The 18,961-nt window shown below is 42.2% G+C and overlaps 1 protein-coding gene across 1 annotated transcript in view; it reads left to right on the forward strand.

The window, feature by feature from the left end:
* The first annotated feature begins 752 nt into the window (after positions 1–752).
* Positions 753–18,961, forward strand: part of TAGAP (T cell activation RhoGTPase activating protein) — a 158,045-nt gene continuing 139,836 nt past the window's right edge. The window contains exon 1 of the mRNA XM_075597758.1: positions 753–907. Coding sequence (XP_075453873.1) covers positions 836–907 — 72 coding nt within the window. The 5' untranslated portion in view covers positions 753–835. The remainder of the gene's footprint in view (positions 908–18,961) is intronic.

Raw genomic sequence — 18,961 nt, forward strand, 5'->3', positions numbered from 1 at the left:
CAGCCTCCGTACGCATCAGCGCGCATGCGGAGGGAGAAACTATAGCCGCGCTGATGACAGATGCAGGGGCTTTGTTCATCTGCTCAGCGTGGCTCAGCCCACCTCAGCGAGCTTAAAACTCACTATGTCCCAGGCGTAAGATGAATCCCATGTCCATTAAAAAGGTTGTATTGTAAGCGTAAAATAGGAAAGTACTGGTTCTCTGTGTGTGAAAATATAAACGCACCAATGCTCTGTACACAATTATGCCCACTGTTGTACCGTTACACAAACCTCATTAGATTGTAAGCTGTCCGGGGCACGGATTTCCTTTCCTATTGTCTGACTTTGCTGCGCTTATTGTGTTATTATAATTGCCTATACTGTATTGTCTTTGTAAAGCTCTGAATACACTGTCAGCGCTATGTAAATAAAGATATATATATACACACAGAAAATCTTTCTCAATCAAGCATGGCAGTATCTATAGATTGTAAGAAAAATGTAACCCAACTTGGGTCATGACAGGGATTTTATGGCTCTACACAGTGCTGCATACATCACTTCCAGCACCGTGATTCATAACTACTGTAACAATAACACTTGCAAAGAAACTGAGCCAAATAATGCATGCTAAATTACATCACTTGTATTGTCACCTTAGGTCTATCAGCTGTTTAATTATGCCGACCATCAGACCCACAACATAACTCCTCCTCTGTGTGTGTGTCTATGTGCGAGAGAGCTGCGTGCACTTGAATGAGTGTAATGGTTAATCAGGTTGTCCAGCTATTCCGTGTCTGCTTAGACATGCATTTGTAAAGTGAGCTCTTTACACAGCCGGATCAGCATTACCATGTCTGCTCCACACCCTAGAAGCAGAGAACGCAGGGGAAGCCATGAAGGAATTGTACCCAACAAAAACCAGGTACGTACTTTACAAAAAGTTTTCATCATTATATTATGCATAAATGGTTTGTTAGGATGGTTGTAAATATAATTGCTTTCTGAACGACTTTATTCTCTTGCACATGTGGCTGAATGGATAGATGGATAAGTATCAACAAAAAAGCATTGCAATTCGGAGACAAGAAATATGCCTAATATATACATTTGATATATATATATATAAAAGCGAAAAATCCCACTGAAATAAATTACTTTTCTTGGTTATGTTAATTCTGCCTCAGAATTACACCACTTGTTTTGATTGATACATGGTTCACACAATGTCATTTTTCAGTCCAGTCATTAGCAAAAACTCACAGACTATAATAATTGTTGAGATATCATGAATATTTTAGGAAACTTCTAAAGTCTGTTTTTTCTTTTTACACTTTTCTCCTGCAGTCACTTCTTATCTTATATTGAATGTGTGTTGTTCAAATTGTTTGGAAAAAACAACCCATAGTTGTTTAGAGAACATACTGCATTTATTGGATAATATGTTTTAGATACAAACTTTCATGAACACTCAGATTCATTATTCAGGCTTTTGCAAGTAAATCCAGACTTTATAGTAGTTCATGCACATTGGGAATATGCAAAAATGTGAAGTTTGCAAACCCAGAAAATTTCCCCTGAAAAATGTCGCGAAAATTGTAAATGTTTGGCAACCAAAGTTTGCCACGCATTATACTGTAAGTGAATGTTCAGGTCAAATTAACTCAAATTGAGGTCACGTGACCCGTTATATACTGTTATTTTGGCAAAACTATGGCGAAATTTTGAGCAATTTGCATTTTCCTAAAAATATTTTACAGACACATGGACACCTCTCTAATGCATATACATACAAATATATACTTTTACAGGGGCTACGTGATCAATTACATTTTTTGAAAGATTATTTGTATTCAGTGTTGCATCCCTGATGAAGGCACCCTCCACCGAAACATTGGATGTGTGGATGACTTTATTTAGTCATTAAATTACCTTTATTGCATTTACTTGACTTTTTTCTGATTTTTTGTGTGCTTAGCATTTATCTATCTACTAGTTTTGTTTCTTGCCCAGATTCTTTTTGTCTTAGCACCCAGGTTTATTATGCTTTAACCCTTTAAACCCCATGCTAGGGGCATCCCAAGTTGTTATTGTTTCTGAGACTCTGTATGCATTCTATTCAGTGTTGAGAGCGTAGCAGTCTGGGGGACAACATTAACCCTCTACGTGACAGTTCTTATGCTACAGCTAAGTAATTTTCAGGATTCCGTGCACTATTTGGAATCCATAGTGATATCCCGTTGGGACATTATTCCCTGTGTAGCCTATGGAATACATGACTACTATCCTTTGAGATAATTCTCACTAGTCGCATTGAGTATTGGGCTACTGAACGACAGACTCAAATCTGTCTGCCACCTGTGGACTGATGGATGCTAAGGTCTAGTGTCGTCTTATGCCTCTTATTGTGTTTGCTTATGTTCGTTTATGTCCATGTCTGATTGGCCTAGCTTGTTCTACCAATATACATCTTATTTTATTATTACCATAGTAAGGGTTACATGTTACAATAAATTCATTTTCTCCTATCACCTCTGTAATGAGTGTAAGTAAGTAGGGATCTGTTCTCCTTTGTCCATGTATCAATTTATATCCCTTCATGCACCTTTACTTCACACACTACAGCAGGGGTCAGCAACCCACGGCTCCCGAGCAACATGCAGCTCTTTCCGCTCCTACTTGCAGATCTCTGCAGATTGCCGACCCCTAGCTGATGCCTCTCTCCCTCACTATCCTGGTGGTGGCTGCAGAGGGCCTTTGCCGGCGCTGGTCAGGCCTCTTGTTGCTGCTGGCCAAACGTGTCCCCAGCTGTTTGCCTGCCTCTCTCATGTACAGTACCACGCCGGGCTCACATGCCGGTGAGCGCCGGAAGTGCGTGTCGTAACTTCCGGTGCGAGCCGACATCACAGTTCCCAGCAAGGGACAGTACAGGAGAGAGGCAGGCAAGCAAGCAGCTGGGGAGACTTCGGGCCCGGTGGCAACAAGAAGCCAGGCCAGCCCCCCTCTCCTGCATCCACCGCCAAGATAGTGAGGAAGAGAGGCCCTATGTATGTATGTAGGTATTTGGAGTTTGGGGGGTAGTGTGTGTGTGTGAATTTGGGGGGGTATTGTGTGTATGTGTGTATTTTGAGGGGGGTGTCATGTAGGTGATTTTGGGGGGGTAGTGTATGTATGTATGTATCCATGTATTTGTAAATGACACTGTTTTGCACAGAAAAACAATGAAAAAATCTAAATAAAGGGACTTATTATGGTGAGATTCATTTTATTCCCCCACAAATTTTGTTGTATGTTAATGCTTATAGTGAAGAGTTTCCACGAAGGAGTGAAGCGGAGCACAGCAATGAAGTTGGGGGTTAGACACCAGTTAATGAGATGTTAAAAGTCCTTTAATCCATGGTTGACATCATGGTACATGGGGGGGGTAAAACTCTAACGCATTTCGGGCCGTCGCCCTTTGTCAAAGAGAATATTTACAAGTCGCGTCTGTAGCAGCTGATATAATCGTCCCCCCGCCTCCAGCTGATGTATGACGTATCGTGAAAAGGCGCCAAACCGGTAAGGTATGATCTGATTGGACCAAATGAGCGTCCAATGAGATACAGGCTCTAGAAAAATCAACAATCGCTGGAAAGGGGGATAAGAAAAATAATATCCCTAGTGGTTTTTATAAATGTGTTTCCTGCAATTTCTGCAGATAAGCGTTACCCATTAAATCACTGAAAAACATACATACCGACCAAAGATACAGGATCAATTTTTTTCTGACCTGTAATACCAATTATGTTATCTATATCTTGAGATGTGAATGTGGAAGTAGTTATATTGGTAGGACCAAAAGAGCCCTAAAAATAAGGATAAGTGAACACCTTAGAACCATTGAAAATGAAGACGATAAGTTTCCAGTGGCTCGTCATTTTATTAATTGTCCAAAGGGATCAATTAGCACCTTTTCTTTTAGTGCTATTGAACACATATGTAGTCATCCCAGAGGAGGAGACAGAGAATCTTTCCTCAATTGGGAGATGCACTGGATTTATACCCTTGGGACACTAGCTCCCAGGGGTATGAACATTGATTGGGAGCTCAAACATGTTTTGAAATAATCAATACGTTTAAAATACTACTTCCTCTCTTTGCTAGGTGATTATATATCTGTACTCTATACTCATGATCTGTGTAATTCATATGATTATTATTCCCTATGATTCTTCAATTTAGTTGGATCATTGTTATGTATATTGAATGGTTATATTATATTCTAATTAATATCTATAGACAATTTTTGTTCCTATAACGGAATATACTCAAAGAATGAAGAAACACACATTTTATTATTCCTCATTTATTTAGATTCATATTTTATGACAAATACAATATCACAATCAGCATGCATAACATATAAAGAATTCATCAAGAGGTATATATATATCTCATCATCTGTTCATATACTTTGTTTTTTGTCTCCCCATTTCATGTGCTCTGCGTTGTACAATACTCTTTAGTATATTGATTGATGTTTATTAGTATTGATAAAGATAGATGTATCATTCAATGTTACACAACCATATACAGTACTATTTGACTGTACACACTGATTTGTTCCTTTGCACCCGTCTCCTTATTTATTTATTTATTTATTTATTTATTTATTTATTTATTCATACATGTATATCCTCGTGATGCCATTTTAAACCAGTCGCTGTTTTTAACTTTTCTTCTTTCATTTTTATTATTTATGCTGGTAACATACTGTTCCTCTGTGTCTGCTGATACACACATGTTCCCCCGTTCCAGCGATTGTTGATCTAGAGCCTATATCTCATTGGACGCTCATTTGGTCCAATCGGATCATACCTTACCGGTTTGGCGCCTTTTCACGATACGTCATACCTCAGCTGGAGGTGGGGGGACGCTTATATCAGCTGCTACAGACGCGACTTGTAAATATTCTCTTTGACAAAGGGCGACGGCCCAAACCGCGTTTTACCCCCCCCCTGTACCATGATGTCAACCATGGATTAAAGGACTTTTAACATCTCATTAACTGATGTCTAGCCCCCAACTTCATTGCTGTGCTCCGCTTCACTCCTTTGTGGAAACTCTTCACTATTTCGTATACTACGCGTGATGCACTCTGACGGACCAACCACTCTTCAACTGTGAGTACCTCCTCTCCTTCAGACATGGATTGGACTCTCATGTCATTCATATGTGTGTTATTCTCCAGGGGGACGGTTATGTACAGTAGTGTTCTTCATGATGTTATGCATATACTGCTGACTTGAAGATTGGACATTATACACACAAGCCCCCACATTTTAGGAGATTCATACAGACACACAGGATTTTGATACACTCCAAAGGGTGGATTTAAGTGGTTCATTCAATACCCTTTTAACCCTTGCATCATTTAAGACATTATTATATTACATTGATTCTCTACAGCTGAGCATCGATTTTTGGAATCCTTTCCTATCTTTGCCTGTTAATGCTTATACATTAAATACCTATTAGTGTGTGTACGATGTGTGTGTGTGTGTGTGTGTGTGTGTGTGTGTGTGTGTGTGTGTGTGTGTGTGTGTGTGTGTGTGTGTGTGTGTGTGTGTGTGTGTGTGTGTGTGTGTGTGTGTGTGTGTGTGTATAAGACATGCAAATGAACATACAGTAATATTTACCGTTGCTATATATATATATATATATATGTGTGTGTGTGTGTGTGTGTGTGTTTGTGGGGGTGTACGATTCATGCAGTGTTGCGGCTCTCTGAATATTTTGGACAAAGTCATTTTTTATAAAATGGCTCTTCATTGAGAGGTTGCTGACCCCTGCATTAGGCTGACATAAGAGCTCCCCTCACTACCCCTTCCCCTTTATTAAGTATTATTATGCTTTAATCCTTTTTAGACCCCTCCTGGGGCATCCCACGTTGTTGGTTCTGAGCCTCTCTTTGCATTCTATTCAGTGTTGTTCTCATAGGGCAAAACTTACATATAAACAACAAATGAAAATGAAATATGGTAGACTATCATTTATTCCCCCACAGTCAGCGTATAAACCAAGAAAGGGAAGTCACTCAGTTCCTGTAAGTTCTCCACAAAAATTACCTTGATTCAATGAATTAATGGAATGCTTTCAATAATCTTAAGTACAGTACATGACTTGTTTTATGAGGTTTACCAACGTTTTCAGGACATAACTGGGCATACTGTACCTTACCTCAAAAGGTCCACAAACTCTTCAATCCCAGCCAAGAGTTGCATTGTATGGCAGCTGAAGAAAATTAATATCTACGTTTCTATTCGGACTATTCCTAATGCAGTGCATGTAGTCAAGTGTTTTCTTAGCTTTAATGTTTTGTTATGTAGCAAATGTTGTGTTATTTATTGATAACCAAAAGAAAGCACTGTGCAATATGGAAACAAATAATACATTGCATATACAGTATATAAGATCTATTTGGGTGACAAAGATGAGACTAGTGTAGTTAAACACATTATTAGACAAGCTCATTTTAAATACTTTAATGTTACAATGTATTCCCTGCTGTTAACTAACTTACCCTTTATTCAATACAGTGTATAGTCAATTAGACACTATACTGTATGAATGTTGGCCACTCAAGTGAACAAAAGTTAATGCATCACTAAGACACATTGACAACTTTCCATATTAATAAATGAGGGTGTGATTTGTTAACTACAGTATGTTTGGGATAGACTAACCCTCTAAAACTGTTATATTATAATTTGGAAACTGCGTACTGACTTTGCATCATTATGTGCGTGAGAAAGTTAAACCAGCTAATTTGATGCTTATCTGTTAAAGCAGATTAAGCCATTACCACCAGATTATGACTGCACTTGCAATCTCAAGAGGTTCACCATAATAATAATGGATTTAACATATGATTTAAAGTTTAATCCAATAGTTGATGTCTCAAAACCAATGATGAGCTTTTAAAATAACTAGCTTTGTGTGCACTAGACAAAACATCAGCATTGGCATTGACATAGAAGTACAGTATGATACATACATGACCTGTGACTGATAATATCAGTATCACAACATACAGTATTTCAGACCACATTTTTGCACAGTAGCAATGCAAAGTAACAAATAGTAAATTAATTGGGTAAAAATAGTAGATTCAGATATTTCCTCTATTTTTACTATTAAATTATTTTCAGAGAGAAATAAAATTACTTTATAACAATGTAATTATACAATTCTTAGTGTGGCAATCCAAGCAGATATATATATATATATATATAATTTGTTTATTTTAATATATGCATTTGATCTTTATCAAAAACTAATTACCTAAGATGCCGATCGATTCGTTCTCTGTATTTGAACAGCAAAATCCTGTTTCCCAGGGTTGACTAAATAGCTGCCTTCAGTCAGTGTAACTAAGCAGCTACAATGTATTCTTATATTACGAAGGTAACTTTATCTACTGTTGCAATTTACAGCTCAAACTGCTGGTAACATTGGCAAAAAAATAACACAAACAGGGAAGTGTTGCAAAGATCTTGCACTGCTTGGGAGGTGTGCTAAAACCTGCTATAGAAATCAAAGGATGCTTTAAAACTCATTAAAAATGACATTAAGAGTTGAATAAAAAAACCTCATTATTATCTAATACTAGAGAATAGATTTATTTACAAAACAAAACATAAGATTTCACATGTCTTACTGTTTTCCGTCTGTTTCCACTGATCCACAGCTCAACTGTAGTGGCAGTAATTCAGTCAGGTGGTTTAAAATTCCTCAGGCTCAGTAGAGATCTCAACTCTATAAACTAGTTAACCCGATGTGGTTGTACTGCTTGGATTTTCTCTTTATTGGACATGTTTTGCATATGTAGAATAGACTTGTCAGGCTTAGCTGATGAGAAGATGTTGGAGTGTTAAAAGAAAGAAAACACGAGAGGCGCATGCGCGAAGGATCGGAGTATGGAGGCATAAAAGACTAGCTCCGTCCCGCGCGATTAAAAGAGAACGTATAACACTACCTCAAAATAAAATCAGAGTTTCAAACACCTAACCGGAGCACTACTAACATCCCAGGATGGCGCCGAAGAAATCAGGGGGGCAAAAAAAACAAAAACTGGCGGATGTAAGGACATATTTCGGTGGAGCAGCTGAAAGCGCCCCACCAAGAGAAATGGCCGACACAGACACTGAAATGGAAGGAGACGATGAGGATACAAGTAATCAATCCCAACTCCCAGTCAGACGCTGCGACTTCGAGCGATTATATATGGACTTAAAAAAACTGCTCCAAGCAGATATTAAAGAGCTCAAACGTGAACATACAAAACTGGGGACACGCACAGACGACCTGGAAACTAAGGTGGATCTTACAATTAAAGCAGGGAGAAAAACAGATAAAAAAATGACTGACTTACAACAACAGATTGACGACCTCAAAGAAAGACAGGAAGATGCAGAAAACCGCGATAGAAGAAACAACATTAGGATCCGCGGAGTCCCAGAAGAGATAGGAGACTGTGAGGCCTTTACCGAAAGATGGCTGGAGTCCCTCATGCCAGACAGCCCAAAAGAAAAACTCCTAATGGACCGATGTCACCGGGCCCTGCGATCGCGCCCGACACAGAACGAGCAGCCGAGGGATATAATTCTCAGGCTGCACTATTATTCTACACGTGAAGCTATACTGCGGTTAACAAGAGGAATGCCAGTAGTAGAATTTGAAGCCACGAAACTGCAAATATTTCAAGATTTATCTCCCCTTACCTTAGCGAGGCGTCGCACCCTGTTCCCTGTAACTAAAGTACTCCGGGAATCAAACACACGCTACCGCTGGATGTTTCCGTTTGGACTCCAAGTCACGCAAAACGGGAGATCCCTTGTGCTAAAAAACATTGGAGAGGGCCCAGGGTTTCTGAAAGCACTCGGCCTACACAGCCCCCCGCTGGGAGCAGCAGAGGAAGAACCAACCCTGGAACCGTAATGGTCCGGCGGACCTTCCACTCCAAAACCAAAGCGCACGAAATGATGCATGGAATAAAACACAAGTGCATGTCACTTAAAATACGTTGTTCAGAGTTCTCCCAAGTTTACTGTTAAAACACCACGTTGTGCCAAGGGTGGTACTGAATAGAAGCAGACCTACACCCACATAGTGTCTGCAGACCCCAAGCGGAGTACCTCCAACAAACCCCTGGAATAAAATCTAAATCTTCCCGTCATATCCGCCCAAGAAAGAACCAAGTTCCAGTAAAAGATCCCAAGAGACTCACTTTTTGATGTACGCCATGTGGGCAGGAGATGATGGCTGACATGCTGGAGCTTCTTGCACCCCACCGTGAAGCGCACAGGTAGGAAATGGCCGACGCGCGGGAGCAGAGATCAGCACATCCTACACGAACCAGCCAAGGATCCAAAATGGCCGCCGCCGGAAACCGGAAGCGGATGGCACCAAACGGAAGGAGAGACACCCGCGCCATCTTGGAGGTAGCAGAGCTGCCCGGAGCGACCACAGGCTGCGAAAGCCCCCACAGGCATGAGAGGACACCTAAAGGGCGCCGACTCATATACCTGACGCGAGTCGGGGATCCGACAGGCCCCGAACTAAGACACTATACCCAGCGCGGAGGCAGGGAGACACGGGCACTTAACAGAATAAAAGAGATAGCACCATGCCCACACACACTTAGATAAAGATACAAGAGGGAGCAGACGGCAAGGGCTTTCACTCAGCTACGGATAGTCACTCCTAAGATGTCACACACACAAGGCCCCGCAGCACTGCTCATAAGAGGGATATAAAGTGAAGGGAGCTAGGGAAGAGACACAGATACAACTATGAGAATAGTTGAAAGAACACTAGGGGTCTGCAACACAAGCGATAGGAGAGAAAAAGGCACAACATGAGTTGCAATTATAGGTTAATGTTACAGCTACTTACAGCTACACAGAAGTTGAAGTTACGGTCTAGATAGACCTACAGTTGGTAGTTCGCAAATGAGCGTGGGCCGGAGGGTAGGAGGGAGCTCTATACCCCGAGGTAGGCATGTGCCTTGGACAGGACCTGGGATGGAGGGTCTCCCGGAACCCTGTCAAAGTCCTTTGGGGAGGAAGGGAGGGTAGAGGCCCTAGGGGAAAGGGGCCACACTCCCCGAAGGCGCTGGACTCTATATCAGGACTGGGGAGTCTTGATGGGGAGCCCATGCTGTTTGGATATGTTCATTTAAACAGTGCTTTTTTTGTCATGTTATGTTTGTACCTACCCTCTTGTGTCTTGCCCTCCTCCCCCCCCCCCCCACCTCCCATCCCAGCGACTGCGGTCATCACTGAGGCGGAGGACACGGCCCTACCAGACCGAAAAAGGAGAAGGACTACGCAGAAGGAGCCCACCCAGATGTTACAAACCTCCATAAAGCAGCCTCCAGACGCTGATCCAAATGGGTAGAGAGATATGTTGCCTTTCCCATAATGTAAAGGGACTGAATCACCCAGCTAAACGTAAGTTAGCCTTTAAAGACTATAAGAGACATAGAGCTGACATCCTCTTCCTTCAAGAGACCCACTTCTCCAAAAAAAACTACCCCAAATATATAGACAAAGAGTACCCCACAATATATCTAGCCTCAGCCCTAACAAAAAAGAGAGGGGTGGCCATTATATTCCACAAGAACATACTGTTCGAACTAGAAAAGAAAGTTATAGATCCTGAGGGCAGATACATTATCTTAATAGGCTCCATCCAGGGTCAAGCTATCACATTAGTCTCGCTGTACGCCCCATGCGAACAAGCAAAATAATTTTTTGCTCTTTTTTTTAGGCGCTTACAGAGGGAAGCAAAGGGCCAAATCATATTAGCAGGCGACCTGAACAGAGCGTTAAATTCGAAGCTAGATAGATGTACAGCCCCTAATCAGTCCAATAAACGAGACATACTAACAATCTCCCACGGACTCCGGGACTGTCAGCTAGTAGACATCTGGAGGGAGCAACATCCACAGACCAAGGACTATACTTTTTACTCCCACCCCCATGACAGATATAGCCGGATAGATTACTTCCTTGTATCCAACAGACTGGTCCCAATGGTCTCCCACACGGGCATACACGACATTTCGTGGTCAGACCATGCACCGATAGAGCTGCGGTGCGAACTACAGTTGCGGGACAGACCGGGAGCGAATTGGAGAATAAATGAACTACTGCTAAAAATCCCTAAATTTGATCTCGAAATTGCAGACAAAATCAGAGAATACTTTACAGAGAACGAGGGAAGTGTATCCTCACCTGCCACTTTGTGGGAGGCCCATAAAGCTACCCTCCGTGGATCTCTCATGTGCCTAGCTGCTAGACGCAAGAGAGAACAAGAGAGTCAGATCAAAGAACTGAAGGGGAAACTGGCCTCCCTGACAGCAATACATAAAACCTCAAAAAGCGAGGCAATCTTGACTCAGATCCAAGATACCAAAAAACAACTAAATTTAAAACTGACATCTCACGCTGAAAAAGAAATGAGCTGGACGAAACGCCGATTCTTCGAGAAAGCGAACAAGCCAGACACGCTCTTAGTGACTAAACTTCGAAACAAACAACCAAATTACCAAATACAATCAATTCGCACGCAGGGAGGGGAACTTACCTCTAATCCTGCGCGAATCGTAGAGGAATTTAAGCACTACTACGAGTCGCTGTACGATGGGGGTAAGGTTATCCACAATCAAAAAACAAACAAAAATCTCCGAGAATTCCTGAAAGAGGCAAATTTGCCCAAATTGAGCAGAGCGGAAAGAGAGGCACTACAGGCAGACTTCTCTTCCGACGAGTTGACGGATGTCGTAAAGTCTCTTAAGCCAGCCAAGGCGCCGGGCCCAGATGGATACTCCAACCTCTATTACAAAAAATACATAAAACTTCTAGCCCCATACTTATTGCAACTCTTTAATTCGGTATTGCAGGGAGCTTCCTTCCCGGCGCAGATGCTCCAGGCGTCTATTTCACTGATCTACAAAGCTGGAAAGGACCCGGCAGACTGTAAGAGTTACCGGCCCATCTCTTTAATTAATACAGACATTAAAATTTTCTCAAAACTCATAGCTAATAGAGTGGGTATCGTCCTTCCAAAGCTGATACATCCAGATCAGGTGGGGTTCATTAGCGGCAGACAGGCGGCAGACAACACCAGACGAATAATTGACGTTATCGATCTGGCCCAAAAGCAAAATATTCCTTCGATGGTGCTTAGTCTGGACGCTGAAAAAGCGTTTGATCGGATCGATTGGCCCTACCTGAAAGAGACGCTGGGGGCGTTTGGCTTCGGAGGAAGCTTATTGGAGGCCATCATGGCACTGTACGAGGGGCCGGCAGCTAGAGTGAGGCATCAGGGATTCCCTTCAGAGCTTTTTCAGATTCATAGTGGCACGAGACAGGGATGCCCGTTGTCCCCCTTGCTGTTCGCCCTATGTATAGAACCCTTGGCGGCACATATTAGGTCAAGCCCGGATGTCAAGGGCATAACTTTTAAAGAGCAATCACATAAGGTTGCCCTGTACGCAGATGATGTGATCCTGACATTATCGCAGCCTCTTACCTCTCTGCCCAATGTGTTCTCAATTCTGGGGAGATTCCATCAAATCTCGGGTTTCAAAATAAATCAGGCCAAATCAGAAGCTCTCAATCTCAATCTACCTAAATCAACTGAAAAACTAATTGGACTCAATTTCAATTTTAAGTGGCAGCCCTCTATGATTAAATATTTAGGGGTTAACCTCACCAAAAATTATAAAACCTTATATAAGGCAAATTACCCACAGTTGTTCAAGACACTAAAGGAGGATCTACGGAGATGGGCAGAATATAGCATCTCGTGGATAGGCAAGATACAAAGCGTAAAAATGAATCTTCTCCCACGAGTGCTGTATCTCTTTCAGACCCTCCCGATTCCCCTGCCACGAGAAGAGATCCTCTCTTTACAGTCCGCGATAACAAAATTCATTTGGAATAAAAAAAGGCCCAGAATTAAACAAGATATCTTGAGGAGGCCGACCTCAAGAGGGGGGCTGGGCGTGCCGTGCTTGTTTGCTTACTACGAAGCAGCTCAATTAACGCAGATTCTGCAGTGGCACACAGACCCAACCCTTAGGAGATGGGTGGCACTGGAGAGGGAGTGCTGCGCCCCGGTGGATCTGAAGAACCTGATATGGCTACCCAAGAGTAGTCATGTACGGATGTCCACACCACTGCAGGCCATGAGAAATTCCCTGAAGGTATGGGGGGCCACTAAATTTAGATGTTCTCTTACATCACAGCAGTCATTGATGACCCCCATATAGGGCAACCCGGACTTCGCTCCTGGTCTAGACAGCGCTCAGTTCACAAAGTGGAGACTAGCAGGCTACCTCCGATTGTACGATCTTGGCAGCAAGGGTGTAATTAAATCCTTCGCTCACGTAAAAGAGGAAAAAAACATTCCGAATACTGAATTATTTAGATACCTACAGATAAGGGCCTTCTATGCCAAGACCCCAATTCGGCCACGGAGAACAAATTTCGAGCAGCTGTGCGCCAGACAAATGGACACACGGGGACTAACCTCTCGAATGTACAGGGAAGTGATTTGTCCGGAGACAACTGACACACCTAGACTTAATTATATGAGGCAATGGGAAGCTGACTTAGGGGACACATTAGAGGACGACGATTGGGATAGGATCCTACAGGCAGCAGCAAAGAGCTCTATCTGTACCACGCTAAAGGAGAACGCCTATAAGGTCCTCATGCGTTGGTACTATACCCCAACAAAACTCTCGAAATTTGTCAGAGGCTACTCCCCGCTCTGCCCCAAACAGTGCGGGGAGAGAGCGGACATGCTCCACATGCTGTGGTCGTGCGCAAAAGTGGCCCCGATTTGGGAGGAGGTACAGGAGTGGCTACAACGGCTGTTGGAGATCGAGGTCCCCTTGGATCCGTGGCTGTTCCTGTTAGGCCGGCGGGTTCAGGGGTTCTCGAACGCAACACACAGACTAGTGGCACATTTTGCCACTGCCACTAGATGCGAGATCGCAGCACTGTGGAAGCAACCACAGATTCCAATTATACCCAAAATCAGAAATCGAATTTGGTTCGTCTGCCAGATGGAACAGTTGACAAGTCTGGTCAACGACACCGGCACAAATTTTCTAAAAGTGTGGTCACCATGGCTGACACAGACAGACATCCCGGGGGTTGACCTCACCAACATATTGCAATGATAGCTAGCAAAGGCGTTCTCCGGTGGCGAAATCGATCCTAGACACTAGGCCCTGAGGTAAGCAACATAAAAAGGGGAGATTTAGTTAAAGGATATTCCGATCTGGTAGAGGAAAATAGGCACACAGCCACATAAAGAGCTGCGATCCCGGACCTAATTAGGAAAGCCTAAACTAGCACAGACCAAAAACCGCCAGTGTCGCTCACCACCCCCCCCACCCCCTTCCTCCCCCCCCTTTCTCTCCTTTCCCCGGTTCCTTTGTTCGTCCGGTATGTCATGTCATGTTTTGTATGTTGTTTGGAGAAGAAGTATGAAAACACAGTGACGCATTGTAAGCCAATGGATTGTGTTAATATGTCTGTATTGCCTCACCTAATAAAATGAAAGTTTAAAAAAAAAAAAGAAAGAAAACACAGCAAAAGATACCGATGTGATCTGATGCTGATCTGATGCTGATCTGATCTGTGCTGATCTGATGCTGATCTGATCTTTGCTGATCTGAGAGGGAGCAGCTTAGTGAGTAACAACACTAATTCTGGCACTGAGTTTGACATCGGGGAACCTGGTTCAGTTCCCAGTGTTGGCTCCTTGTGACCTTGGGCAAGTCGCTTTATCTCCCTGTGTCTCAGGCACCAAAAATATAGATTGTAAGCTCTATGAGGCAGGGACTGTGTCTGCAAAATGTCTTTGTAAAGCACTAAGTAAAAACTAGCAGCGCTATATAAGAACAAACTATTATTATATTATTATTATTTTCAGCCTCTCCCCTCTCAGAGACCAACCAATGCTTTTGTATTAGAAATGGACAGTTTACTGTTTTGGTTAATGTGATGGCCTCTAAGTTCAAGATACATCAAGTCACCTTATTTTGCATGTACCAACATTTGATTCTAAGGGCCCTATTCTATAAAGTGTGATAGTAAATGGAAAGCACCATGTAGTAGCTCAAAATAAGTATTATCTCGCTTCATATAATACAGGATGGCCCTAAACTTATTTTTGTAGAGATACATTTTATCTACAGTATGAACAAAAAACACAAGATCAATGAAAATTCACATAGTCAAATTCACTAAACTCCAACATGCAATCATTATTAATCCTTTCTTGTTACTTATATCATGCTGTATCAAAGCCGGTACATTTTAAACTATTTCTAATATTTCATTTAAATTGGGTTTGTAGTTAATAATGTGGTATGATAAATGTGTCTAGCACATGAAAGTACAGTAACTAACTAATGTCCTAACTTCTAATTTAATTATTTTGTACCATGTCCTCTGAACTGAAATTTTCCCGCTTTTCTCTTTAGTTTTCATACTATCTCACTTAAATATCTTTTATATCTTGTCATTAGCATATACCCTTTGAGTAGGTGGGTGGGGAGCTAAAACCATCACCATCCTTCAAATAATAGGAATTTACTTTCATATGGTAAGCTCAGCCAGTACATATAGGAAGATTCACTAAGTGCTGATGTGGGGTAGTTTACATTGTACCAGCGTCATCTTATTCTTAACCATAAGTGCCATATAAAAATGAATACGAAAATCATGTCACCGCAGTTTAGCAGCGTAGTTAATGTTTGTTAATGAAGGGAGATATTACCAATAAGAAACAGTGAGTGCATAGGGTGTATGACCTCTACCACAGTGTTTTGAACTAGTAGTCCAATTAAAAAAAGACACAGTAATAAAAACATAGGTTAAGAAAAATTGGTAGAACATGTAATGAGTCTTGCACTAAGGAGTGCAGAGCTTTGATGGGTGAATGCGTTCCTTCACAGTAAGTAGCTCAGTGGTCATTATGTTAGTGCTCAAAAAAAGAGGAATAAACTTTATTACACACATAGTAAAATAAATAGTGCTAATACGACAAAATCTCTAGAGAACAGTGAAGTCCCCAATAGGTAGACACAAATGGACAAAATGAAATGTGAAAAGGGATCAAAACTGATCCCGGTGGTAATTTAAAAGATTCGGTCAGTTGGGTGCTGATATAGAGTTGGAAAAACTTGCAGCAGATCATAAATAGAATCAACCCCCCCCCCCCCACACTCACCCCCACACACACACCAAATGCACGTACATTTATATTGTAGGTGTGAGCAAAGCACAAAGAAAAATGGAGAGGGCGCACTACTGTAAGTAAAGGTAATATACATTTATATCATAAAATGTTCCACAGTTACAATAATCAAACAATATAAAGAATAACGGAGGTGGAAACCAAAAAGGGTAGATGGAAAACGGGTCAGGAACGATGCTCCGTTGGTCACATTCTCCTGACTTCACCGGTACACCTCTCAGCTCGTGGATGCTATGCAGCCCTTCATGACCCCTAAACGTTTCGTACAATGTACTTCGTCCGGATCTGTTTTCCATCTACTCCTTTTGGTTTCCACCTCCGGATCTCCCGGCTATACCTCAGCAGCATTTTAGCTACAGTAGATTGTAAATTATTCTTTATATTGTTTGATTATTGTAATTGTTGTTATCCACATTTGTGGAACATTTTATGATATAAATTTATATTGCCTTTACTTAGTGCACACTCTCCATTTTTCTTTGTGTCTTGTTGTGTGAGCCTCCTATGGGAGCTCAAACATTTTAGGAGATTAAGTTGTTCTCCTTACGGAAGACAGCAAAAGTATGGAATTACTTCTTTGAGAACACCACAAGCACGGATTTCAATCACAAACCTCTCTAGGTACAGTATGAACAAAGACTTTGTAAGTCATATATACTGAGTTGTAATGATCAATGGTAGTAGATTTCAAGTCTAGCATTGGAGTTCTTCATCAAATTTAAGCACTTTAGTGGAGCGTGATCTGTCACCAGGGTAAAATGGACACCCGCCAGGTAATGCCTCAAGGCCTCAATTGCCCACTTCACTGTGAGGCACTCCTTTCAATAACAGAGTCGTTTTTTTCTCCTCTAGAACAATTTCCTACTCAGGAAAAGGATTGGGTGTTCTACCCCCTCAAAATGTTGTGATAGGACCTGGGGCAGTTCTATCTCTGATGCATCGTTCTGTATGAGAAAAGGCCTACTAAAATCTGGGATTCTAAGGATGGGATCCTCTGATAGACACCTTTTTACCTCCTCTGTGGCTCTCTGGCACTCACTAGACCATACCACTTGTGCAGGGGCACATATTTGGGGGAGGTGTGTTAGAGGTGCCATCATTTCAGAGTAATTAGGGATGGACCACCTGCATCTTTGTTCGGGGGGGTCAGAACTTCTTTCAGGGCAGCTACCTTACTGGTCCAACCGCATAACCTAAGGCACATTTCTTAGGTTTGTCTGTGAGCTCTGCCTCTCTGAGACTTAAAGACAACTTTTAGCCTGGTTAAATGAACCTGCCAGTGTTCACTGTAGATGACGATGTAGTCCAGGTAGGCTGCGGCATAAGCCCTCAGCACTTTATCCATGAGTCTCTGGAAAGTGGCTGGGGTTCCATGCAGACCAAATGGAATCATCACGAATTGGCATAAACTCATCGCAGTGGCGAAGGCTGTTTTGCACTTGGACTCCTCCTCTGAAGGTATTTGCCAGTATCCTTTTGCTATGTCAAGCATGGATATATACTCTGCCGTGCCAAGGACAGCAATCAATTCATCCACCCTTGGAATAGGGTATGCATCAAACCTGGATACCGCATTTACCTTTCGGAGGTCAACAAAAAACCTTACAATCCCATTTGGTTTAGGAAACCATTACTTTTGGGATACACCATTCACTGCATGATTCCTCGATCATGGCCAGATTAGCATTTTTGTACCTCCTTCTTTACAAGAGCCTTACAGCTTTCAAGCAACCTGTAAAGACGAGACCATACTTTTACACCAGGTTCTGTCTCTTTCACATGTGAAACTAAATTTACCTGGGAGAAAAAAAAACATCCCTGAATTAGTTAAATACCTCTAATAAGTCCCTTTCTGTTCAGAGATTAATTGGTTTCCCATATGGATTTCATGGTCACCAAAGATGTTCCCTTATGGAGTATGACGATGCAGATCCGTTTCCTCTTGCACCGGGTTGATGAACAAAGAACTCTCCACCTTCCATGTTTTTAGTAAGTTTGCATGGTAAATTTGTTTACCCTTTCTGGACCCTGGTTGAGAGATCTCTTAATCCCCATCTCCTGTGTGGCGGAGTACTTCAAATGGGCCCTGCCATATTGCTAAGAGTTTGCCCTCACAGCTATGTAATAGTAACATCACCAGGTCCCCAGTTTGAAACACCCGAATGTGAAAATTTTGGTTATAATGTCTCTCCTGACTGTCTTGGGCTGATCTAAGATTCTGCCTTGCAAAATGGCCGAACATGTCTAGGCGATTGCTACGGTCTAACACATAATGAAGGGTATTCTTAGAAGAGGACTGCCGGTCTGTAACGATGCTCGTCTCAAGCAGGAAGCGACCCGCAGGGCTGAGGTGGGAAGGTGAAAGAACTGACCTGAGCCGAGGGACAGAGTCCTGATAGAGTAGTGAGTCGCAAGCCGAAGGTCAGGGCTAGCAGCATTGTTGCATAGTCGGTGTGGATGCAGATGTCGAGGCAGGCTGAAGATAAGGATAGTCGAGGTATGTGAGCTGGGTCTGGTAATGAGGAAGACAATAGGTAAGCACGTTGCATGTAGTCAGCATGAACTGAAACTTTGCTCTGCAACTTCCTGCTTACAGGGCTGTCCTTTTAAAGGAATTTGCCAGGAGCAAAAATGGATGATTCTGCCACAGAGG

This window comes from Ascaphus truei, chromosome 4 (genome assembly GCF_040206685.1).
Source record: "Ascaphus truei isolate aAscTru1 chromosome 4, aAscTru1.hap1, whole genome shotgun sequence".
NCBI classification, from domain to species: Eukaryota; Metazoa; Chordata; class Amphibia; order Anura; family Ascaphidae; genus Ascaphus; species Ascaphus truei.